The sequence below is a fragment of the Pelobates fuscus genome, chromosome 9 (assembly GCF_036172605.1).
Source record: "Pelobates fuscus isolate aPelFus1 chromosome 9, aPelFus1.pri, whole genome shotgun sequence".
NCBI classification, from domain to species: domain Eukaryota; kingdom Metazoa; phylum Chordata; class Amphibia; order Anura; family Pelobatidae; genus Pelobates; species Pelobates fuscus.
Window position 1 is genome coordinate 142,531,754 of NC_086325.1, and position 26,843 is coordinate 142,558,596.

The 26,843-nt window shown below is 44.5% G+C and overlaps 1 protein-coding gene across 1 annotated transcript; it reads left to right on the forward strand.

Moving 5' to 3' along the window:
- Window positions 1–202: 202 nt before the first annotated feature.
- On the forward strand, window positions 203–23,595 carry LOC134573688 (volume-regulated anion channel subunit LRRC8A-like). Its single transcript, XM_063433471.1, has 3 exons — window positions 203–244; window positions 1,468–3,571; window positions 23,338–23,595. Exons 2-3 carry the CDS (start codon window positions 1,475–1,477, stop codon window positions 23,593–23,595), a joined length of 2,355 nt encoding a protein of 784 aa, XP_063289541.1. The 5' UTR covers window positions 203–244; window positions 1,468–1,474.
- Window positions 23,596–26,843: the final 3,248 nt, after the last annotated feature.

Below are 26,843 nucleotides of genomic sequence, written 5' to 3' on the forward strand. Positions count from 1 at the left end.
AAAAAAAAAACGAAGGCGAATTTCAAATAAATAATATCAGTCAATCACAGAGCAGCAGAAAAGTAACATTAGCTGCGCCAGGACCAGCGCTATACGAGCAGCCAATGAAAATGCACAGTTCAGTAAGCGACAGATCCCCTGACCAATAGCAAGTCCGAGAAGAGGCGTGTCCTGGAGCCGACTGTGGTAAAAGCGGAGGAGCCAGCCATCAGCATTCACTTTCTCCTGAAGACTGACTGACAAGGTTCGTCTGGTCCTGAGTTTGCATCACTGTTTACATTGCGCCTCTTGTTATATAAAAGCAAACTAAGCAAAAAAAAAATATGAACAAAGCATTTAAAATCACAGATAAGTTATGTTAACCTTTTTTTACAGCACAGCTCAGTTTTTTTTTTTTTTTTTTAATTTATATTAAAGATTATAACGTGTAATCCATTTCAGACAAGGCAAAGCCAGGGCATACAATGCAAATAAGGAGGAATATAAACCAGCCTCCACTGGGACAGGTTGGGTGACACCCCCCCCAGTTTTTTTTTGTTTTTTGTTTCTTGCAAAATTAAATAAATTCACAAGTAGCTCTTTAATTGGGTGAGTTAGGTTTTGTGCTCTCTGGGGCTTTGCTGCTGCCTAACTCACCAAAGGGCAGACTGATATGTTGGGCCCTTGGTCCGTGAGCGAGGGCCCGACACTAGCGGCTTACCGTGTATGTCTCCAGGTGTGCGACCCTGCCACTCAGTCCCCCACTCAGAGAGGGATAGAGAGCCGAGCATACCCTCTGGTCTGCAGATGAACTGGGTTCAAAGTAGCAGATTATAAAGAATTTGTCTCGCAAGCTCCGGCCAATCAGAGTGTTGCCATGGGTTACCATGGCAATGCTCTGACACATCAAGTGCCGGAGCTTGGGAGATAACTACCACCTGGTCTACAACTCTGCAGACCAGATATCTGGCCCATCAGAATACCAGGGAGAGACACCACAGGGACGAAAAACACTGGTCCACCAGGAAATTGATTGCTGCATAAACACACTGTCACACACTGTCATTCCGCCACACTGTCACCCTCCCACACAAAAACATATGGCCCTATACGGGACTCATGTTTGAGTTTAGCCTAAGGTCTCACAAATGCTAAAGCTGCCACTGCTGCAGATAGTTTTAAATTTAGGTTTATATTTTACATGTCAAAAATGCTTATTTGTTAACTATAGAGATTTGTAAAAAAAAAAATGTAAAAAGGAAGTGACAGTATTTCTTTAAAATAAACCCTTTATGGGTTTATTTTCACATTTGATATGCTCTTTTATTATAGTTATTTTTGTTTCCACTACATTATTAATTACAACAATCTCTGAAAACCAAATCTCTGTTTCTATCTTTCTACTTATCTATCAAGTGCCTCTCTTTCTCATAATGTAACTTGGGGCCCTGGGCATGTGCTGACTTGTGTTGTATTTGCTTTATTCAGTTAAGCCATGATTCCAATCTCTGATGTGAAACGCATAGCGGAAAGCCCACCAGCCTATCGGATTATGAAGCCATTGTGGGATGTCTTCTCGGAGTACATCTCCATGGTCATGCTTATGGTAGCAGTGTTTGGAGGCACCCTTCAGATCTCCCAAGACAAAATGACTTGCCTTCCTTGCGTATCGATGACTGTAAACAGCTGCTATATTTCATTAGAGACCTGGACTATCAATTCCGAAGATTCAAACTCTAACAGCACGTCTACATCTGTACCCACAGGTATTATTTATAACATGGACAGACAACAATACGGCCTTGTGGATGCTCTCTGTTATGAGATCCATATGCACTGGTTCTCCAAATATTTTCCTTACCTTGTGTTGCTCCATACTGTAATCTTTCAAGTTTGCAGCAACTTCTGGTTTAAATTACCCAGTACCAGCTCCAAGCTGGAACACTTCCTTTCCATACTTCTAAAGTGCTTTGACTCCCCCTGGACCACACAAGCTCTCTGCCAGGCTGTTGAAGAAAAGACCCCCAATCCTAAACTCAGAGAAGACGTGGAAGCCAATTTTGAGGAATCTCAAAGAAGCACACTCCATGTGGATCAGGGTATTGTGGATAAACAGAAGATAGGTGACCTTGACAAAAAAGAAGGAGAGCAGGCAAAGGCACTATTTGAGAAGGTAAAAAATTTCAAGAAACACGTGGAAGACGGAGACATAGTATACAGCCTCTACATGCGTCAGATAATCATTAAGGTGATTCTCTTCATAGGAATTCTCTGCTACCACATTTACTATGTCCGCAGAATTATATTTGATGTGCAATGCAGGGTCGAAACTGAGACTTTCACTGGATATCGATTGTACCATTGCATCTATCCATTGGCACGCCTCTTCAGAATTCTGGCGTCCTTCTACATTACCTTAGTAGGCTTATATGGACTGGTAACTTTGTACACGCTGTGGTGGATGCTGTGGTGCTCCCTGAAAGAATATTCCTTTGACTCTATCAGAAAAGAGATCAAATACAGTGACATTCCAGATGTAAAGAATGACTTGGCTTTCATGTTGCATCTCATTGATCAGTATGATCCGTTGTACTCCAAACGCTTTGCTGTCTTCTTGTCAGAGGTCAGTGAGAACAAGCTCCATCAGCTCAATCTCAACTATGAGTGGACATTGGATAAGCTTCGTCAACACATTACCAAAAATACCCAGGACAAGTTAGAGCTTAATCTCTGTATGCTTAGTGGAATACCTGACAATGTATTTGACCTGGTTGAGCTGGAAGTATTGAAACTGGATAAGTTTGAAAGTATCATAATCCCTGTGAATATTGCCCAGCTCAAGAACCTGAAAGAGCTGTGGTTGGACTGCAAAGCTGTTAGTATTGATGTGCTAGCCCTGACCTTCCTTCGAGACAATCTGAAGACCTTACATATCAAATTCATGGATTTCAAAGATATCCCGTTATGGATTTACAACTTGAAATCACTTGAAGAGCTGCACTTGATTAGTATTTTAAATGAAGAGAATAAAAAGCACCATGATATTGATCCTCTTCGTGAGTTAAAGAGACTAAAAGTGTTGAGGCTGAAGAGCAGCCTTAAAAAGATACCTCAGGGGGTGGCTGATGTCGGTGCTACTTTGCAAAAGCTGTCAATCCACAATAAAGGCACTAAACTGATGATTGTCAACAACTTGAAGAAGATGGTTCAGCTCAAAGAGCTGGAGCTGGTACGGTGCAACCTGGAGAGGATCCCCCATATTATTTTTAGTCTTGTTACCTTGCAAGAAATTGACTTGAAGGACAACAACTTGACTTCCATCGAGGAGATCATGAGTTTACAGCACCTCCACCGTCTCACCAGTTTGAAGCTTTGGTTTAATCAGATTTATTACATACCTGTCCAGATAGGAAATCTGGAAACCATTGAACGGCTATATTTAAATAACAACAAGATAGACAATATCCCAGTTCAGCTCTGCTATTGTCGCAGGCTCCGGTATTTGGATTTGAGCCACAACAACCTCAGTTATATCCCACCTGAAATAGGGAAACTGCAGAACCTTCAGTACTTTGCTGTTACTGCCAATCAGGTGAGTTCAAAGTTTTTATACCTTTACAATGATTTGTTTATTTATTTACGAAAGACATAGCTATAGACTATAAATTGCAGAAATCCTAAAAGAACACAATAGGCACCAAATCAACTTTAGCTTAATGAAGCAGTTTAGGTGTATTTATCATGACCCTGCAGTCTCACTACTCAATTCTCTGTCAATTAGGAGTTATATCACTTTATTTATACAGCCCTAGTCACACCTCACTACATGTGACTTGCATATTCTTCCTAAACACTTCCTGTAAAGGGAGATCCAATGTGTATACTTCCTTTATAACAAATGTCCAATTTAGAAGGTATTATCTCCTGCTCTGTTAATAGCTTTCTAGAACTTGCAGGAGTCGCGTGTGTGATTAAAGTTCAATATACACAGGGTGACCAGATGCACCATGTTTCTGGGACACATATTGCATTCACAATTTGATAGGCAGCACATGAAAAGGGTGGCCCTGTAGTATGTAGAATTCGGAAGAAGGTGTATTAGATCAAGCAATTAGGCAATGAAGAATCCTGCAATTAAGCAGTTTGGCAGTAGGCAATAATGTAGAATATGCATTATACACACTGCAGGGCAACCCTTTCCATGTGAATTCATAAATATGAGATGCTTATATGTGTCCCTGTAAACATGGTTGATCTGGTCGCCCTGAATATACAGAGCAGGAGATATAAACTTCTAAAGCAAGTTAACATCTGATTAAAAATTAACACTTTTTTTTCAAGTAGGCTGTGTGAGTCACAGCCAGGGGAGGTATGGCTAGAACTGCATAAACAGAAACAAACTTGATTTAATTACTAAATAGCGGAGAACTGAGCAGTGAGACTGCAGGAGCGTGATCTATACACCAAAACTGCTTCATTAAGCGAAATTTGTTTTGATGCCTATATTCCTATGTCACTATCAAGAGTTCAAGAGGCCTGTACAAACGAATACATAGCATTACTATTCTAGTACTAGAAACACGTTTTTTTTCAATTGATAATACTTTTAGAAACATCAAAAATAAGGTTTGCTAACCAAATTTCCACTAATTTACGGTAGATTATGAATGGATGCAAGAAAGCACTTAACAGCAGGTGACAAATTTCAAGACGTTCGGGATAAGTGGCATAGGAATATCCCAGAAAACTAGCTCCCAAATAGCACAAGACTCGCCCTAGACACAATCACCTAATAGCAAAGACACAGGGGGAAAAAAAACACTTTTTTTTGTTGTTGACATTCTGTGTTTATTGAGTTTTCATATTCAAAAAGTAGCATTACAGAAAGGAAACTGTTATTAGGCAGATCATTTATAGCGTTTAACCATGTCTGTTGTTAGTCAATTACATGGTTTGTTGTCAGTAGGGCTGGCCTTAGGGGTTTGCGAGCTGTGCGACTGCACAGGGCGCCAGGCAGCCGACACAGCTCACACATGGTCGTCCAGGCTTATAATTTTTTTATTTATTTAAATCACCCAACATTGCAGCGGGGGTGGAGCGTACAATGCCGCAGGGCGGAGGCGGAGCTAAATTTGCCGGGTAACTGCAGCATGGGAAGCAGGAAGGAGTCCCTGCTTCCCCAAAAAACAGTCTCCAGGAGCTTCAAGGGATGTGGAGGTAAGAAGCAGGTCAGGAAGCTGTCATTAAGATGTCTCCAGGAGCTGCACTTCCACCCCTCCTCCATAAAGAACAGAGGTAACTATGTGTGATTATCTGCCTGTGTGTGTGATTGCCTGCCTGTGTGTGTGATTGCCTGCCTGTGTGTGTGGCTGTCTGTGTATGTGTGTGTTTGTGTGTGTGACTGTCTGACTGTGTGTGTGTAGGGGCTGACTGAGCGGTCGGGCACTTCGGACATGGTCCGAGGGCCCGTCCGAGGAAGGGGGACCGCCGACCAACTATTCTGTGCACAGTCCTCGGGCCCATCGCTGCTTACCCGAGAGGGGGCCCATCGCTGCTTTCCTGGGAGCTGCGCTTCCCCACGTACTGACGTTGGCATGCGCCGCCCTCACGGTGCTTCAAACAGTGCGCGGCACAGAAGGATCTTTCTGCTCGCTCCACAATCAATCGGATTTGGGCCACATCACTCTCCTTAATGTAGGTAGCATTTCCTTCTTCTTATTGCTTTTTTATTAAGAGGCTGGAAGGGGTTTTGGAGGGGGAGGGGCTCTGTAATAGAGTATTTATGTGTATCTGTTTGTGTCTATGTAGATGCATGTGATTTGTGTGTGTGTATATATGTCTGTGTATGTGTGTGAGTGTTTGTGTCTATGTAAGTCCATGTAGCTGCATGTGTGTCTGTATCTGTTTGTGTCTGTGTTTTTATCTGTATGTGTATCAGTGTTTGTATGTATGTATATGTGTCTGTATGTTTGAGTGTTTGTGTGTATGTAGCTGCATGTGTGTCTGTATCTGTGTGTGTCTGTGTATGTATCTGTGTGTTTGTGTCTATGAAGCTGCATGTGTGTCTGTGTATGTATCTGTTTGTTTGTGTCTATGAAGCTGCATGTGTGTCTGTGTATGTATCTGTGTGTTTGTGTATATGTGCATACATCTCAGCATCTCTTCAACACTACACACATATACACCCCTGGATTATAATGTCAACATTACATACAAACACACCCCTGCATTCAAACGTCAACACTACATACAAACACACCCCTGCATTCAAAGGTCAACACTACATACAAACACACCTCTGTATTAAAACACCACCATTACATATAAATACACCACTGCATTCAAAAACCACACTATACACAAATACTCGCCTGAATTCAAATGCCAACACTACATACAAACACATACACCCCTACATTCACTCACTCATACTCCATACAAAAACATGCTTACGTTCAAACACACTAACACTGCTCAGTGGTAAAAACATAAAAAAATATAGAAACCCTGCTCAGTGCTAAATACATTAAAAACATATAAAAAATTTGCGGGTGTTTTACATTTTAAAGTTGAGGGGTACCAAATATAGGATCCGCAATGGTTGCAAAATGCTCTAGGTATGCCCATGGGCCCATCACTGTGTGGCTGTCTGCCTATGTGTGTGTGTGTGTGTGGCTGTCTGTCTGTGTGGCTGTCTGCCTGTGTGTGTGTGTGGCTGTCTGTGTGTGTGGCTGTCTGCCTCTGTGTGTGTGTGGATGTCTGCCTGTGTGTGGCTGTCTTCCTCTGTGTGCGTGTGGCTGTGTGTGTGTGGCTGTCTGCCTGTGTGGCTGTTTGCCTATGTGTGTGGCTGGCTGTGTGTGTGTGTGTGTGTGGCTGTCTGTCTGTGTGGCTGTCTGCCTGTGTGTGTTGCTGTCTGTGTGTGGCTGTCTGCCTCTGTGTGTGTGTGGATGTCTGCCTGTGTGTGGCTGTCTTCCTCTGTGTGCGTGCGGCTGTGTGTGTGTGTGTGTGGCTGTCTGCCTGTGTGTGGCTGTCTGTGTGTGTGGCTGTCTGCCTGTGTGTGGATGTCTGCATATATGTGTGTGTGTGTGTGTGTGTAAGAATGTATGTGTGGCTGTATGTACGTGACTGTCTGCCTGTAACTGTGTATGTGTGTGACTGCCTGTACCTGTGTGTTTCTGCCTGATCCTGTGTATGTGACTATCTGCCTGCAACTGTGTGTGGCTGTATTTGACAGTGTACATTGTAACGGATCACCTGGCACCCCGACTGGTCACCTCCATTAACGGATGCTTCCTAGCTGACGCCGAGGACTATAAGACCGCACCGGACACCACAGCCACCGTAGACTCCACAACCGCCATAGCTTACTTAACTGGAATCTCGCCGTCTTCCTTCCACCCTGGATCAACCTCTGACATCCAGGACCGTGTGGATGAGACTTCTCCTCCAGGAGAGCGTAACAGGAAAAGATCTTAGAAGATCTAAGTGATTTAAACCCAGGGGAGTATACAAAGTATAGCAATCCCCAGTGTGATTATAGCAGTTCCCCTCCAATCACGAGACAAGACTACGTGTTGAGGGTCAAACAGGAACAGCAGATCTGAGGGTTTATTGAACAGCTTGGTCTTTTATACAGTTTTCCCCACATGTTTACCACCCAGGTGGGCCAATTTTCACTCCCATACAGTGTACACAATCCCTCCCCTCTGCCTGTGATATAATTAACGAAGACAATGGACTAACTCAATTAACTCTAAGCAGAAAAAAAACATACATATTTACAAACCCCCCAAAGTACCCCAAAATACAACATATCCCCACAAAAGTCACTTACCCTGATTGCCCTGCTCTGGGTGAATAACATATCCAGAAATCACCCAGATCGGGTCAGGGGTTCAGGAATTTCCTGGAAGTCTTATTTTTGCCTCACCGTGCACATGGTCCCATGCCCAAAACAGTTCCATACACTCGATGACAAAACACTGCTGGACAATTGAAGATGGCCGCCGCCACATGTTTGAATCAGTTCTAGTTAAAAGTCCAAGTGGCAGAAACAGGGTAGGAGACCGGCAAACAGGCCCCTCCAAAAACCAGTGGCGAAGTTGCTTTTGTCATATATATGTATAACTGTAGGACTGTGTGCATGTGACTCTGCAAAAATATACACCTGCATTTACACATAGGCCTAAATGCGTATTTTTAGCTCAATTAAATACCCATCACACACAGCCAATAAACCCAGCACAAATATCACATACAACCAATCCATGCATATCACACACAGTTAATCCACACATTACAAATATCACACATAGCCAACACATAGCATACATATCACACACAGTCATCACACCTATCACCATGGGCGTAGGAACCCCCACAAATCTGGGGGGGATAGCATTCTTACTCGCCGGGTATATTCTTATTCAGTAAACTGGGAGTTGTTTATCCCATTGTACAGCGCTACGGAATTTGATGGCGCTATGTAAATAATAAAATAATAATAATAATGTTAAATTTTAAGTGTGTGTGTGTGTGTGTGTGTGTGTGAAATAATATAATGTGAAGCATATCAGTGTATCGCATAGCTCCAAAGCAATACAACTGACAGTAATGTGTGAGGTGCAAGTACATCACAGAACACCTCAGCAATAAAATGCATGGGAAAGTGCAGTGTGAGAGTGTATCACAAGCTCTACAGCAAAATAACTCACAGGAACGTGCAGTTTGTGAGCGTATTACAGATCACCTCATCAATACAATGCACAGGAATATACAGTGTTTGAATATATATCAGCCAACCCAATGCGTGGCAAAACACTGCGCTGCACTGATACCGGAGAAACTGACGGAAGCCAAGCACAGAGAGATGGACACAGGTTTCTTCAGGAAGGAAGAGATTCTTTATTGGATCACCGATCGGGACTCAGAGGGACTAGCGTCACCAAAATACAGCAAAGTCTGAGTACTGAATACATAGAGTACATTCCTTATATAGCACTGTAGCTCCTCCCACAATTAACTACACCCACACATACCCTTAACCTATTTAATAAATAGAGTCTAAACTCATCCATCCGGTCTAACCACGTGGCTCATCTGATACAAAGGAGAGGGACGCGTAATTCCAGTTCTTACATTCCTGCACCTGGTCAGTACAGTGATAACAGTATCTTAGCTACGTGTTATTAACTAACTGATACTACAAACACATATACATACATATGCCTTGTGGCAATCTTAGCCTGCTAAACTTGTATTTTACTGGAATTACATCACATTCCCCCCTTTGATGCCTCTGATATTTCACAATTACTTGAGGCATCACTTAACCTTGGTTTGCATATACCTCAGGTTACCATGAACCAGACCAGACTTATCTTATGATGTGAATCTTTTAACACTCATCTTCCTGCATTGGTTCTCCTTGATCTAGAGCCTTATACTTATATATCGCCATTATCTGTGCAGCAGCCTTCCTCTCTGCTATACTTCCTATCAGGCTTTGCACAGACCTAACTACTAAGGGTATAAGACACGGTAGGAGTAGACACAACAGTAAAATCAGTAGGACTCCACCTACCACTGCCTTAAGCCCTCCAAACCACTCATACCAGCTACCAAACCAACTACTTGGATTGTACCCTTTCCATACCTGAGTAGGCACATGCGCTAGTTTAACCATATGGCTAGTAAGCTCAGCTATTGCTTGCCCTTCGTCATCTATTTGAAGACAGCAATTGCTCAGGTTAAACTTCCCACATACACCTCCCTCTACTGCCAAAAGGTAATCCAAGGCTAATCTATTTTGGTACACTGCTGTCCTCATCCTGGTATTATGCTTCGCTAGAAGATTGAGCGCTTGTGAGGTCTCATTAGTAATAATCTCAACCACCGCCTGTAATCTTATAATACGGTTGAGCATATAAATTGGGGTTCTATAACCAAAGGTACCATCTTCTGCCCACGTGGCTGGCCCATAATAATCTATGATACGCTGGGGAGGCCATTCATTATCTTCCCAGGTGCCTATCTCTAAGGGTCCCCTTTTCTTCCTATGATTCACATCATACACTTTAACACCTAAAGTCTCACCTGTTTCAATCGGTAACAAGAAGAAGGATGGTTTGAGCATACCCAACACACATGCCCCTTCCCAGTCCTGTGGCAACTCCGAATAGGCTTTCTTACCACAGATCCAGTACAAATTTGCTGGGGCTCTCCAGGTAGATGTGATGGATAGATCAAACCACACATCCTTTAAATTGGCATATCTAGCAAACGGGTTAGATGGTTCTGAGACATTTGAAGCCGACCACCAAGTTGTATTTTTAGTATCATCATCATAAGCTTTTTGCCCTAGACAAGTTAATTCTCCTACAGAAGTATTATACATTATTCCTTTCCTTGCTATGCAAACATAACCTATGATGGAGGTCTTTAATCTCCACTCAGATTTACCTCTAACACTCAAATGATAATCGGCTTGTGTAGATATTAGTTGGTCAACTGCCTCAGAACCGGACATTACCTCCTTTGCTTCCCAAGGCCATTGGTCTCCCATGTTAGTACCTCCACACACATAGCAGTTGGTAACATTAAGACTACCGGCAATACTTTCAGCTAGGTCAATGAACAGGTTTTTAGCGTTATGGGGGATCTTATTATCTATACTCATCTCTTCATAAAAGGAATGGTATACTTGATGAGTCTGGGAGGATACCGTATCAGTCTCTATTCCTATAAACAATAATGTCCCAGGATCTAAACCCGTCCCGTATATCTGAAACCCAAATAAATTTCCATACTTATCTAGGAACTTGTCGGGGTTATTAATAAGTATATGGACTGGGTTGCATTCCATAGACTTACAATAAGGGCTAGTCGGCAACTTAGTCACTATCATGTCTTTATCTACTGTCTGTCCCCAAGTCGCCCACCCCACACAAGACCAATATGGACAAAAGTTATAGTCTTTATTTGGGCATCTAGGACTCACATATTTATTTTTACTACTGGGACAAATATATTTATCATTAGACCCATACGTCCTCTCCCATCTAAGATCCCCACATACATTCCACGGTTTTCTACCACTTGATATCGCCTTACATGCATCAAATAGCAGAACACCCGAAGAATGTACGGATTCTAACACCGTCTTATTAATTAGGGTCCCCTGAGGATCTCCATTCCTGAGAGTCAACCAAATTGTACGAGGTTGATACTCTGGACTGAAGCACTTAGGTTCTCCTACTCCTAAATGGCACACACTATAGTCTATATTTAGGTATCTACATCTTGATACCTCTCCTTTACATTCGTATTGTGAATGCCAAATTAGGGTTTGGGAAATATGGTTACCTGTTCTCGTAGTCTTAATGCATACCTCACAGCTAGGAGTGTCGGTACCTCTACCTTCCTGAATATAAAAACACATATAAATAAACACAATCAAAAGCACATCTTTCGCCGTCATCCTCAGTCTTCGTCCGTGCGATGGAACCTCAGCTTCCAGGATGTGAGGGCTGCAGGGAATGGAGTTCTGCTCATCTTCACAGGTGTCCCTTCGAGACTTTCCTGGCTTATACACTATGTGATGGTAAGCGGACAGGCTTTATTATGGCCTTCTCACTCACACCTGTAACAATAAAATTTGTAATCCACAATAATTCCTCGTTACTCCGACTGAGTAGTGCGTTTTAACCGGATCTTGCAGGGATTCTCTGGATCTGCTGTAACTTGCCAAGAATCGACTGCTGCTGGTTTAACCCTGGAGTGATGTATCCACGGAGTCACTTCGGCTACTTTTATCGCTGTAGGGGTAGACAAAAGAACAACATAAGGACCTCTCCACTTGGGCCCTAACGGTACATTATTCCACTCTTTAATCCACACTTGATCTCCTGGATGATAACTATGAACAGGGGGATAAATATTCACAGGTAATCTATCTTGTACCCATTTCTGTACCTCCTCCATAGTCTTACCCAACTCTACAACCTGCTGCCGGGTAATTCCTTCTCCCAACTGACTCAAGTCCCCCCTTAAGTTACCAAGTACGGGAGGTGGTCGCCCATACATGATTTCAAAAGGAGAGAGGCCCATCCTTCTGGTAGGGGTACTGCGGATTCGCAATAAAGCTATGGGTAAGAGAACGTTCCACTTAAGTTGGGTTTCCTGACACATTTTAGCCAACTGGTTCTTTATAGTTCTATTCATTCTCTCTACCTTACCAGAACTCTGGGGTCTATATGCAGTATGAAGCCTCCACTTTATACCAAGCATATGAGTCAGTTGTTGTAGGCACTGATGAACAAAAGCTGGACCATTGTCCGATCCTATAGAACAGGGTAGTCCATATCGGGGTATTATTTCTCGTAGCAGGAATCTTACAACTTCTCCTGCTTTCTCTGTACGAGTAGGACATGCTTCTACCCAGCCTGAATAGGTGCACACAATTACCAACAGGTAACGATGTCCACCCGATTTAGGCATTACTGTAAAGTCTATTTGTAGATCGGACATGGGGAGTCCCCCCATAAACTGGACTCCTGGTGGCTTTACTGGTCCTTGTCTTGCATTATTCTTAGCACACGTTACACATCTGCGTACAATGGCCTGAGTCAAGTTGGACAATCTTGGTATGTAGAAATGTTTCCTGAGAGATTCTTCAGTACTGTCTCTCCCAGAATGTGTCCCGTTGTGATAATTTTGGACAATTTCTACCGCTAGTGATGCTGGTATGACTATTCTTCCATCTTCTAGCTGATACCACTTGTTCTCCAAATACTTTCCCGGTTCAGTCTTTAACCACTCCTCTTCTTGAGCTGTATAAACTGGAGTCCATTGGGACAGTGGAGTTGGTATAAGAGCAGCTATATGCCCCACATACTCCTGTCTTCCTGATTCAGCAGCACGCTTAGCTGCACTATCTGCCATCCGATTTCCCTTGGTTACATCACCATCTCCTCTCAGATGCGCTCGACAATGTATGATACCGACTTCTTTCGGCTCCCACACTGCTTCCAATAGTTGTAGGATTTCGGCTGCGTACTTGATTTCTTTGCCTTCTGAATTCAGTAGTCCTCTTTCTTTATACAAAGCTCCGTGGGCATGAGTGGTTAAAAACGCATACTTAGAGTCCGTATAGATATTTACTCTTAAACCTTCAGCCAATTGTAACGCTCGTGTTAGTGCTATTAATTCTGCCTTTTGTGCTGATGTTCCTTTCGCCAGTGGCCGAGCTTCTATCACCTTGTCTATTGTTGTCACTGCATATCCTGCATAGCGGATCCCTTCTTTCACATAACTACTGCCGTCGGTGTAATATTGAACATCGGGGTTCTGGATGGGAAAATCACGAAGATCTGGTCTACTTGAAAATACTTCATCCATTACTTCCAAACAATCATGTTGACTTTCAGTAGGTTGTGGCAAAAGGGTAGCTGGATTTAAGGTGTTTACAGTCTCTAAATGCACTCTTGGGTTTTCACACAACATTGCTTGATACTTGGTCATACGGCTGTTACTAAACCAATGATTTCCTTTGTAATCCAACAACGTCTGTACTGCATGTGGGACTCGTACATAAAGTTCTTGACCCAGAGTGAGTTTATCGGCTTCAGCTACTAGCAGGGCGGCTGCAGCTACGGCTCTTAGACAAGGTGGAAGTCCGCTGGCCACTGCATCCAGTTGCTTAGACATGTAGGCAACAGGTCTTTGCCATGATCCCAAGTACTGTGTCAATACTCCCACAGCCATTCTTCTTTGCTCGTGTACATATAAGTAGAATGGTCGTGTGTGATCAGGTAGACCTAATGCTGGGGCACTCATCAAAGCCTTCTTCACATCTTCAAATGCCGTTTGCTGTTCTTGGGTCCATAAGAAGGGGTCGTGCTCTGTACCTTTGATAGCTGCGTACAGAGGTTTTGCTAGTATCGCATAGCTGGGAATCCATATCCTACAGAAGCCTGCTGCCCCCAAGAATTCTCGCACTTGTCTTCTATTCTTGGGTATTGGTATTTGGCAGACAGCTTCTTTTCTCTCTGGCCCCATAATCCTTTGACCTTCAGAGATATGGAATCCCAGATACTTGACAGTTGGCAAACACAACTGAGCCTTCTTTCTAGACACCTTGTATCCTGCCTTCCAGAGAATGTGTAGTAGATCGTGCGTTGCTTGCTGACAGATTTCTTTTGTAACTGCTGCTATCAACAAGTCATCTACATATTGTAACAATACACATTCTCCTGGGATAGACTCGAAATCCAGTAGATCTTGACTTAGAGCTGAACCAAATAGGGTAGGTGAATTTTTAAACCCTTGGGGCAGTCTTGTCCAAGTCATTTGGCGTTTTGAGCCCGTTACAGCGTTCTCCCACTGGAAAGCGAAAATACATTGGCTTTCTGCGGCAATTCGGAGGCAAAAGAAGGCATCTTTGAGATCTAAGACTGTGAAGTAAGTAGCCCCGCCCGGAATTAAAGCAAGCAGGTTATATGGATTGGGTACAACTGGATGTATGCCAACAACCGCATCATTGACTGCTCTTAAGTCCTGTACAGGTCGATACTCATCTGTACCGGGCTTTTGAACAGGCAGCAATGGGGTGTTCCAGGGGGAAGTACAGAATTTTAGGATACCATACCGTATGAACTTATCCAGATAGGATTGGATGTTCTTCTTAGCCTTCTGCGGAATGTGATATTGTCTTAGGCTCACTGGATAAACCCCATGTTTCAGTTCAATTTTTATTGGTGGAATATTGCGGGCCAGTCCTGGTGGGTTGTTCTCTGCCCAAACTCCTGGTATGTTAAACAATGTCTCATCACTCCTAGGGTTTTGGCTAGTCAACACTGTATAAAGTCGCCACTCTTCTTCCTTTGGTACGGATAAAGTCATAATACCTGAAGGTCCATTAAACTTTAAGGATGTTGTTCCATTTGGTAGGAACGTAATCTGCGCTTGTAATTTTGATAGCATATCACGTCCCAGCAATTGGACTGGACATTCAGGCATATAAAGGAATTGGTGTTTTACTACGTGGCCTCCCAATGTACAGAGTCGACTTTTAAGAACCGGTTTTTCAGCACTTCTTCCAGTTGCTCCTATCACAGTAATAGTCCTTCCAGATGGAGGAGCAACTAGATTAGTCACCACTGAATGTTCAGCACCAGTGTCGATCATGAACGCACTCCTTTTCCCCCTATTGATACATCGACCATAGGCTCCGCTCGACCAAGGGGGATGGAGCCCGGTCGGTATCAATAGTCCTCCATGACCGTGTCAGCCAATCCTACGAAGTCCCTACCTTCTCTATCGCGGGACCTTTGCGCTGCTGGAATATACCTGTCTTCCCTAACACTTCCTCTGTTCCCATTACTCCCTCTATAACCATTACTCCCTCCGGGGCCTCCTCTACCTCTCGCTCTGCCTCTAAAGTTTCCGTAGCCTGCCCTGGGTTGGTCTCTCTCGTACTGCTCTCTTTGCGGACATTCGTTCCTCCAATGCCCTTCTTCCTTGCAATACGCACACTGATCCCTACTCAAAGGCTCCCTACTCCATCTATTATTGCCTCTATCTGGGCCCCGTTTATCTACGCCTGCGATCGCTACCGCTAGCATATCAGCCTTTTTACGCATCTTGCGCTCCTCCTCTTTCTTGCTTTCTGTTTCCCTATTCATATAGACCTTATTAGCTACCTCCATTAGTTGGGAGATTGACATACCTGCAAACCCTTCTAACTTTTGTAGCTTGCGCTTAATATCTCCGTATGCTTGGCTGACAAAGGCGGAGTTAACCATTCGGGAATTGTCTGCGTCTTCCGGATTAAAGGGGGTGTACAAGCGGTACGCCTCCAATAATCGGTCATAAAAGACACTGGGCGCTTCATCGCTTTTCTGGATCACCTCAACTGTCTTCGACATGTTAATGGCTTTCTTTCCTCCGGCTTTCATGCCAGCAATTATAGCGTCTCTATAGGCTCTGAGTTGAACCATATCAGCACCATTTACGTTCCAATCGGGATCGGTGTTGGGATAGTGTGTCGCGGCCCATGCTGCTGGATTGGCTTGGTTCAAAGCACGGGCTCTATCCTCTAATGCTTTAATGGCTGCTTGATTTATTCTTGTCCTTTCCTCATTGTTAAATAAAGTCATTAATAACTGCTGGCAATCAGCCCATGTCGGATTATGCGTCTGTACTATTGAGGTGAACAGATCAGTCATAGCTTGTGGTTTCTCAGTATACGAGGAATTATGGGTCTTCCAGTTTAAAAGATCGGTTGTGGTAAATGGGACATATACGAAGACTGGATCAGCGTGTGCCATTTGACCTGCGGCATCGATATAAGCTGACCCGGGATTCAGACGAAGAGGCATCTGATAGTGCTTTAATTGTTGGGCACCAGTCAACTGTCGGGTTTGGATGGGGCTACGTAGAGAGGCGTCAGTCATGGGTTCCGGTCGGGGAGAGATAGGGTATGGGGATGTGGGAGGTCGGTTTTGGGAAAAGGTCGTAAATAAAACACTTCGAGCCGAGCTAGATGAAGCTTGACCGGAAGTCTGAAGTGGCGCCAAATCAGGATATTCGTTTCTAATGGAGGTTGGTCTATCTGGTTCCGGAAGGGGGGATTTAGTACGAGGGGGGGTGGATCCTGCACTGGAGGAGGAAGCGGAAGTGGATGAGGGTAATGAGGGAAGGGTTACAGGACTTCCTGTATTTGCGTCACTTCCTCTTACCGGAAAGTAAGGGGGCGGCAAAGGGATCTCGGACTCAGGGGGCGTGTCCAAAATGGGCCTAACACCAGTCCTAGTGGACGAGCAAGTCCTAGCTACCATGAGGCGACACTGCTCCTCGTGGCATGTCTGGAGCCATTTTGGCGAGTCATTTACGGCCTGTCTCCAACAGTCAATATAAGGAAACTGGCCGTAAAGTTCAGGCCTACCCGATACAGCCACGTGTAAGCGCTGTACCAGAGTTGGATCCAAACTGCCACGTGGCGGCCATGCCGCAACCAAAGTAGGCCACTCCCTAGTACACAAAGTGACCAAACGTACAGGAGACATCTTTACCCCAAAATCACAAACTTTGAATCCCTTTTTAAAATTCTTAACCATACATCCTAAGGGATCCGGAATCGTTGACTGCGACGCACCCATACTTAACAATGGAACGTCGTCGACAACGAATACTATACACGCGTACTATTCAACAGTCACACCCGTTTCCTCTGGCAACAGCACCACGTGGTACGGTTACCAAGTGAAACGTACACAATAACAATAAACACTCAGGGAATTCCCGTACACACACAGCTGCTACACCAGTCACTATATAATCAATATTATGCCCTTTGGCGTAACTACACAGTCACCCACGCTATAATTCTCTATATACGAATTACCCGTCTATAACACACCCCAGTAACATCGTCTTTTACAAATAGCGGTTACAGTACGGTTAGCATAGGTCAAAGCACAAGTTAAGGTCACAATACAATTATTAGTGGTTATGGTGTTAAACATGCAATGGACGACAATGATTAGTACTTATTATATAATGTCAGTAAATATACAGGGTTATGGTACCGTGCACTATAATACAGCAACACACTATTAACACTCTCGCTAGACGGCTGAGCTCGCGCTATCTAACAAGATATACACTTTACTAAACAATCGTTAACACATTTACAATTCCCAACTAAACTATTGGCCAGTACCTTGAATGGACTACCTAAAACTATATACACCCGTTTTGGTTAGCCACACTGCCCAATCACCACATATATAGCGAGCTAGAGAACCGAATTTACACAGGCGCCTCTTAGTCGCACTATACAACGAGCTAGAGATCCGAATTTACACAGGCGCCTCTTAGTCGTACTATCAAAAGTCTAGTGGGTTCCAAATTTACACGCCTTCCCACTTAGCCCAGATAGGATGAGAACTAGCGAACCGAATTTACACAGGCGCCGCTTAGTCTCCCGGTCCCTCCGACCTAGCGAACGTAATATACACCCTAGAACGCTAGTCTAGACAAGACACCGGTGTCCGGCTAGGGCTATCTTACACCTGGACCCCGCCTGACTAACCAAATCAAACGGTCTGACTAAAGAGCGTTCGATCGAGCGGTGCGCCTTCGCTCCTTCCCTCCGACAGAGGGGGCAGATACAGATTCAAAAACCCCTTTGGGCCTACCGCACAATCGGTATACCCCTAGCGGGTCCTGCCGTCTAAAACAGCAGTTATCTTACCTCCTCGTTCCTGAACCTGAGTTCACACTCATCGACGGGGACACCCCAGCACTTCTCACGTAGAGGCCGATGATCTCCTGGACAACAGACCAGTGGCGCCGAGACGAAGGGAGGTCCACGCAGAAGTTCAGGGGTGCAGCCGTAGAGAACGTGGGCAAAGATAGACCGTCTCACGCCTCTGCCTCTCAGCTACCGTTGAACGATGAGCTTCCCGGCCAATGCACCAAATGATACCGGAGAAACTGACGGAAGCCAAGCACAGAGAGATGGACACAGGTTTCTTCAGGAAGGAAGAGATTCTTTATTGGATCACCGATCGGGACTCAGAGGGACTAGCGTCACCAAAATACAGCAAAGTCTGAGTACTGAATACATAGAGTACATTCCTTATATAGCACTGTAGCTCCTCCCACAATTAACTACACCCACACATACCCTTAACCTATTTAATAAATAGAGTCTAAACTCATCCATCCGGTCTAACCACGTGGCTCATCTGATACAAAGGAGAGGGACGCGTAATTCCAGTTCTTACATTCCTGCACCTGGTCAGTACAGTGATAACAGTATCTTAGCTACGTGTTATTAACTAACTGATACTACAAACACATATACATACATATGCCTTGTGGCAATCTTAGCCTGCTAAACTTGTATTTTACTGGAATTACATCACAGCACCAATCAGCATCTCCTCACAGAGATGCGTTGAATCAATGCATTTCTATGAGGAGTGTTCAGCGTGAATGCTAGTGCTGCACGTTGTGCAACACTGGACTAGGAAGCACCTCTAGTGGCCGCCTGATAAGGTATTCCTCGGCAGTAATGTAAATACTGCCTTTTTCTGAAAAGGCAGTGCGCTTACATTAAAGGACCACTATAGTGCCAGGAAAACATACCTGTGCCCCCACCCTCAGGGACCCCCTCCCGCCCGGCTCTGGGCAGAGGAAAGGGTTAAAACTTACCTTTATTCCAGCGCCGGGCGGGGAGCTCTCCTCCTCCTCTCCGCCTCCGATCCTCCCTTTCGGCTGAATGCACGGCAAGAGCTGCGCGCACATTCAGCCGGTCGCATAGGAAAGCATTTACAATGCTTTCCTATGAACGCTTGCGTGCTCTCACTGTGATTTTCACAGTGAGAATCACGCAAGCGCCTCTAGCGGCTGTCAGTGAGACAGCCACTAGAGGATTTAGAAGCTGGCTTAACCCTTATATAAACATAGCAGTTTCTCTGAAACTGCTATGTTCATATAAAAAAGGGTTAAACCTAGCTGGACCTGGCACCCAAACCAATTCATTAAGCTGAAGTGGTCTGGGTGCCTCGAGTGGTCCTTTAAAAAGCCTGCAGAGACATGCTATAAACACCAAAACTACTACGTTTAGCCGTTGTGGTTCTGGTGACTATAGTGTCACTTGAATATAGAGGGAAAAAAAGAATCATCACAAATGTATGAAATAAAAATGTCTATCATTTTTTTTGGGAAACAATGTGCAGATAGTACTGTACTAATGATATCCCTGGCTGGATGGGAGTATTCCATGTAATCAGTATGATATCCCTGGTTAACCCCTTTATCCACCCGTCCCTAATTGTCTCCCCTCCAACCACCTAGCCTCCTAACCCCCATAAAACAAGTAATATATCTTCTTGTACTTACAGTACTGAAGACACCAGCAGTGATCTGGGTTCAGGGCTGAAAGCGTGAGGCGCTGCTCTGCAGTTGTAGGAGACCGGAGCTCACCCTAGCGTTGTCGTGACATCATGGAACGCGCGTACGCAGAGGGCAAGGGAGGTCGGGAGGAGCAAACAAAGTCCTTTAATATGTGGCGATGCCGAATAGTGGAGGATTGAATCAGATCAGGATTTGAGAGGGAACATTTTTAGCATATTATTGTGGGCAGCGGGGCTCAAGAGGCAGCTGCCTTGGGCCCCCCAGGAGCAACTGGGCCCGGCAGCTGCCCTTTTTGCCCCGTGTTAATGGATGCCCTGACTTAGGGTGACCACATTTCCTAACTGCCATTTAGGGACACTTACTACCTCCTCTACCCCTTCCATTCATATTACTACCCTATCCCTTCCGTTCATATTACTACCCCCCCATACCCCTTCCGTTCATATTACTACCCCCCATACCCCTTCCGTTCATATTACTACCCCCATACCCCTTCCGGCCATATTACTACCCCCCATACCCCTACCGGCCATATTACTACCCCCCCATACCCCTTCCGGCCATATTACTACCCCCCCATACCCCTTCCGGCCATATTACTACCCCCCCATACCCCTTCTGTTCATATTACTACCCCCCGCATACCCCTACCGTTCATATTACTACCCCCCGCATACCCCTACCTTTCATATTACTACCCCCCATACCCCTACCGTTCATATTACTACCCCCCATACCCCTTCCGTTCATATTACTACCCCCACATACCTGTTCCGTTCATATAACTACCCCCTCCTATTCATATTACTACCCCCCCACAGCACCACCCCCTCTAGTCATATTATTAGCCCCCTTACCCCCTTCATTCATATTAGTACTCCCCTCCATTAATATTAATACCCCCTCCTACCCCCCTCCATTCATATTAGTACCCCCACCCCCTCCATTCATATTAGGATCCCCTTCTATCCCTATTAGTACCCTTCCACCCCCCCCCCTCCATTCCTATTAGTAGCCTCTAACCCCTTCCATTCATTTTTCTACCCACCTCTTCCCCCTCCCCCTCCCCAAATTATATCTCCCCTCTCTAACCCTTCCATACTAAATACCTGGCAGTGGCAGGGCGGGCAGGCAGCTGCTTTTTTTTTTCAGAGCCGGCGTCTGAGCTTATAATGACGCCGGCTCCACTCTCCTCCTTGCACACTGTTGTCCCCCTCCCTGCCGTTTTACCGCACAGAGCAGGGGAGGGGGACCTCTTCAAGCGGCGCACGGTGTCAGACTGAGCGCCGGGTAGTCACGTGACACCCGGCACTCCTATGCAGAGCGGGAGGGGGAGGTGCTCCCCCTCCCAGCGTACACTCTGTGCGGTTCCATTATGGAGCCGCACGCAGCCTGTCAGGGGGACGGCAAACATCACTTGTCAGTCTGACAAGTGATTTTTGCGCTCCCCTTTGGCCGGCGGACCTGGGGGGGATTTCTCCATTATCTGTCCCTCCCAGATGATTTCCTGGGGGGGATGCGTCCCCCCCATCCCCCCCGGTTCCTACGCCCGTGCCTATCACATACACAGACAACACAAACATTATATCATATTATAGTGAGCTGTATTACAGTGGAGCTCTGGTATATAAAATGCACATTACTTGTGTTTTATAGTTAGGGTGCTCGGTGATCAGTGGCGTACAGACAATCCATGGGACCCCAGTGCAAAACTGATCCGTGCCCCCCCCTCCACTCCCTCTCCCTGACAGACACACACACGCACATATATAGAGACACACACACACATACACACATACAGACAGATACATACACACATACAGACACACAAGGGACGCACCGAAATTTCGGCCGAAAATGGGCCTATCCCATTTCGGCCGACAATGGGCCAAATGTGCCATAAATTACACCCCCGGCAGGTTGTTAATTTTTTTTTGGTTTTAGTCCGGCTTCAGGCTAGCAGGAGAGGACAAGACATTGATTGTCCCACAATAAGAAACCCAGATTAGTGAGCTGCCAGATATATATAAAAACTACTTATCTGACCGTCAAACGTGCAGCGCACAGGAGTTGTAAACACCAGAGAAAGTAGCGCGCGGACGTAGCATAAGCAGCATTCGCTCGTGTTTGTAACCCCTGTGACCTCGAAGGCACAATAGGGCGAGGTAGTTTTTCCCCTCTTCCTGTATATGTGTACTCCCCCACTGCCACCATTTTTATTAATTGTTAGCTGTTATACTATAAACATCCTGTCACTCCATTTCCATGCAGCAGAAAGACCAATCATAGAACGTTGCATCTATTTTACCATACTGTGTGCAACAATTACTGCAACGTTGTATCATACTTTATATTGGAGAGGTTTAGCTCATAGTACTTTTGCATTCTACTCTAATTTATTGCTGAGATTGAGTATAGATACATACTATTAAATTGTCACCACTATCGTTGCATTATTGATACCACTCAATATTAAAGGGACACTATAGCCACCAGGGCAAATACAGCTTAATGTAGTTGTTCGGGTGAGTATAATAGCTCCCTTCAGGCATTTTCATGTAAACACTGCCTTTTCATAGAAGATACAGAAGGCCACTGGAGGTGCTTCCTGCTGGGATTTAGTAGAGGGGGGGACTGGGATTTAGTATATGGGGGGTGCTGTTTTTTTTTTTTATACTGTACCTTTTTAAATCAACCTACGTTTCTATGAAAATGTAAGTTTTTTAATTTTTTTTGCGGCCCACATAAACCTAAACCTTGTTTATTTGGCCCGTGCTAGACTTTGAGTTTGACATGCTTGGTGTAAAGCTAATATTGGATCTTTACAGATGCTAAGTGTATTTGAAGCATACACTATGGTTCCTAGTTCTTTTTTTCATTTTGTTACCCTGGGTTCCAGCAAACTCAAACAGAGTAGCAATAGGAGAGGGGAACATGGTAATTGGAGACACTTAGGGGGTGTGGAATAGGCGGTGGTGTAAGCTTCCTTTTGGGATGCCCCTGAAGGTACTCAGGAGTACAAAGAACATTGTTTGAAGGCTGCCAAGTGATGTACTCTAGTCATAAAGTGCTGCTTGTTTGACAGTTATTTTCAATTCAATTACAGACAAGATTCAAGCACTATACAATTGATACTTGATGCTACTGAATTATCTGACTGTTCCTTGCATTATTGTCTTGCAGATGTTTCTCAATAAAAACGATATTAACCACAATATGTGTGTGCATATGAATGTGTGTGAGTGTATGATTGTGCATTTGGGTGTGTGAATATGCATGTATGTGTCTCTCACTGACACACGCAGGGTTTATTAAGCCATTGACATGTAATGGTTATGGTGTCAGAGTGACCATTTAAATGTCACAAAGACTCCTTCACTGATTGACTAATCTATCTAAAGACCTGACCTTTTCTTTGTTTTTCTGTTGAAGATTGAGACGCTGCCGCCTGAACTATTCCAGTGTATCAACCTACAGACCCTCAACCTTGGGAGCAATCAGTTGGATTCTCTGCCATCAAGAGTCGGAGAGCTCACCAAATTAACTCAGTTGGAGCTCCGTGATAATCAGCTAGAGCGCCTTCCAGTGGAGCTGGGAATGTGTCCTCTTCTCAAACGCAGTGGGCTATTGGTGGAGGAGGAATTATTCAATGCCCTCCCTCTGGAAATAAAAGATAAGCTGGAAGGGTAGGGCAGAGAGGTTCTTAGTCTCGTTTTCTTGTGAATTCACCATTTTCATTTGTTGCTTATGTTTTCACACAGGTTTGGTTCTAAACATGTGCTGAGACAGTTATTGTTTGCAGTTAGATTTCTTCCATTGATGTTTGAATCATTCTTTCTATCTTCTTTAAGAGTCAATTCCCCTATTGACCTCTACTGAAAAAGAGCTATTGGATTACAGGAGATAAGGATTAAGTTCTAAATTCCCCCCAAATTTACCCTGTTTATTAAATGAAACTCAACATTAAAAAAGTGTGAATACAGGGACACCCACTGATGGAAGATATACTGTATTCCAGGGGTAGGCAACCTTCGGCACACCAGGTGTTGAGGACTACACCTCCCATAATGCTTTTACACCCATAATGCTGACAAAGCATCATGGGAGGTGTAGTCCAAAACATCTGGAGTGCCAAAGGTTGCCTATGCCTGCTCTATTCCATGAGGTAAATTTAAAGGGACAATATAGTCAGCAATACAACTTTAACAAACAGTGTTTGGTGTATTGATCATGCCTCTGAAGTCTCACCACTAAATTCACTGCCATTCAGGAGTTGATTCACGTTTGTTTCTGTTTATGCAGCCCTAGCCACACCTTCCCTGGCACTGACTGACACAGCCTGCATAAAAAAAATGGTTTTGTTTTCAACCAAATGTTGCTTACTTTAAGTTTTTATCTCCTTCTCTGTAAATTGAACTTTAATCACATACAGGAGACTCCTGCAGGGTCTAGCAAGCTATTCACCGACCAGGGGTAGGAAATTCTAAATTAAACAGAATTAGCAATAAAGGAAGTGTAAACATTAGATGACTGTTTACAGGAAGTGTTTAGGAAGGCTGTGCAAGTCACATGCAGGGCGGTGTGCCTAGGGCTGCGTAAATAAAGTGATTTGACTCCTAAGAGGCAGAGAACTGAGCAGTGAGACTGCAGGGCATGAACTATACACCAAAACTACTTCACTAAGCTGTGGTTGATTTGGCTCTACTCACAAAGTGCAGATTTATATTCACATTACTCAAGAAGGTAATGTGCATTGTATATTATGGTATCTCAATGATGTTGGTTTACTCAGATGTTGTGTAAATTGTCTAATACTTCAGCATAATAAAATTAAAATCCTTCTGGGTACAATTGAACCTTTTGAGTCTGGATTTCCTTTTTTTTTGTAATTAGTTTCCATTACAATGTTTATGTATCTCCTGTCTATCAAACAAAATATATTTTTTTAATTCTCATCAGGAAAATCAAAAGACATTCTCAGGAACATCGGTGGTAAATTTGGGTAGGGAAGCTTAGAATTCCCTCTGCAAACAAGCATTAATTAGGGACATTGGTCTTTGCAAAATAATAGGGAGTGTACATCATGTTTTAAATTGTATATATGCTACGGCAGGAGTAGGCAACCTTTTAGTAGTACGGTGCCAAAACAAGATCCTATTTTTTTGTTTTTAAATTGAGGTGTGTATGTTGTCGTATACTGCTTGTGGTATTTATGGGTGCCGCAGTTGCTTTGGAGAGTTGTGTTTGTGCGTTTGTTGGCTGTTATTTTGTATAAGTTCATTAATAGTTTGTGGTATTGTGTATGATACTATCAATGTGGGCTCTGTATTGAGGCTTGTTACACTGTTACTATCTATAACTGCTACAACTAACGTTATGCTGGATACTTTACAAAGAGCTGTTGTCACACTGGAAATACAAAACTCACGAATGGATTTATACCGAGGTTCGGCAAACGATCGACAGACCCCCCAGTTCTTGGCGTGTGCCACCACTTAACCCCGGCCACCTCTGAAAGTACCGAACGGTCGACCAATTGATCACCCAGGGAGTTGCGGTTTGCGGTTAACGGCAAGCTAATTGACGACTCTCGACGAGGCCCGTTCGTGTCGGATCTCCCGATATGGAAACTACCGAGCAGGACACGAACGGGGACCACCTACGACCAGGCGTGTGGCCTCAATCAGTAGGTGGAATGTTGTGGTTGACCGCAGACTAAGTGCTCCTTCATGGCGGTCCCCATTCGTTTACCGAACAGTGATAACACCCAGACAGAGAGCGGGGATTCGTATATCACCTTAGCCGGGGAGAGCTCCATAAGATCACGCCGAGGTACCGCTGCCTATTGTCACCGCTAAAAACATGGCCGGCCACCTCGTGTTCGGGACAAAGAACACACGAAAGACTTGTATCCAAGAGACTGACTATGTTATTCGTGAGGTCTGAGCGCTATTCACCTGGATGATGCACTCAGACCTGAGCTATATAATGATGGGTAGGATGTGAAGGATTCCTGGCAAAATGTTGTAATTATATATTTTCTACTGTTTTCCCGTATAGATATTCCACATGGGATTTTGAGCCCTTGGGGATAATCGAGGCACACTAGCCGTTGGATTCATTATCCCCAAGGAGGGAGGGGACTTATTTCAAAGGATACAGTGCATTGTAATTGGTTGATTGTATGTTTTGTCCCGACATGCCACCCGGTCCAGAGGGGGCTGTCCCTGGACCGGGAATGGTTGCATAAATAACGCTGTCCTGTGTCAGTAAAGCCAGTTCTTATTTTGACCCTCAAATCGCAGCCTCGACTCTTTTTGTGGGGAAAGGGTATCCTAGCTGAGCTATAGCTAGTGGGAGATTCTACACTTGCAGGTCTCTACCGATTACAGCTCCGTTCGACTCTTCGTGTTCGGGAACCAGGACATCCAAACGATCCAACCTCCTGCTAGACCGTAGGCAATCGTAAGAGGGCTGCTTATGGATTTGTGTGTGTGGATGATATGTCATGTGTGTTTGGTGGTGTGTGTATGTGTGGCGCTGCTTGTGGTATTGAATGTGAGAGACTGCTTGCGGGGTTGTGTGCGTGTATGTGGATTGTCAGTGGTGTTGTGTTTGTGGGGACTGTGTGTGTATGTGTTTGTGTGTGTTTCTGTGTGGGATATTTGTAATTTGTATGAGTGGAAGGTTTATTCTGTAGCCATATGTATATCTAGCAGTGTGGGTGACTCCCAGTGGTCCAGTAAGGACGAAACTGGCTAAGTAGGATGGGAGCTGCAATAGCTGATGCAGGCTGCTCTACTCCAGTGCAGATTATCATTCACAAGTGGTGGGAGGAAGTGATCTCAGATCCCTTGAGTACTTTTTGCCCTAGCAGATATCTGAAGTTCCACTGGGACTCCTGATAGGCCAAAGCCTGTTTGGCTCTGGCAGCCTTA

What these genes read in the sequence shown, in the direction of transcription:
- LOC134573688 (XM_063433471.1), top strand. Translation starts at nt 1,475, where the DNA reads ATGATTCCAATCTCTGATGTGAAACGCATAGCGGAAAGCCCACCAGCC. An exon ending in TTGCTGTTACTGCCAATCAG is followed by an intron (nt 3,572 to 23,337) that starts GTGAGTTCAAAG and finishes TTTCTGTTGAAG; the next exon opens with ATTGAGACGCTGCCGCCTGA.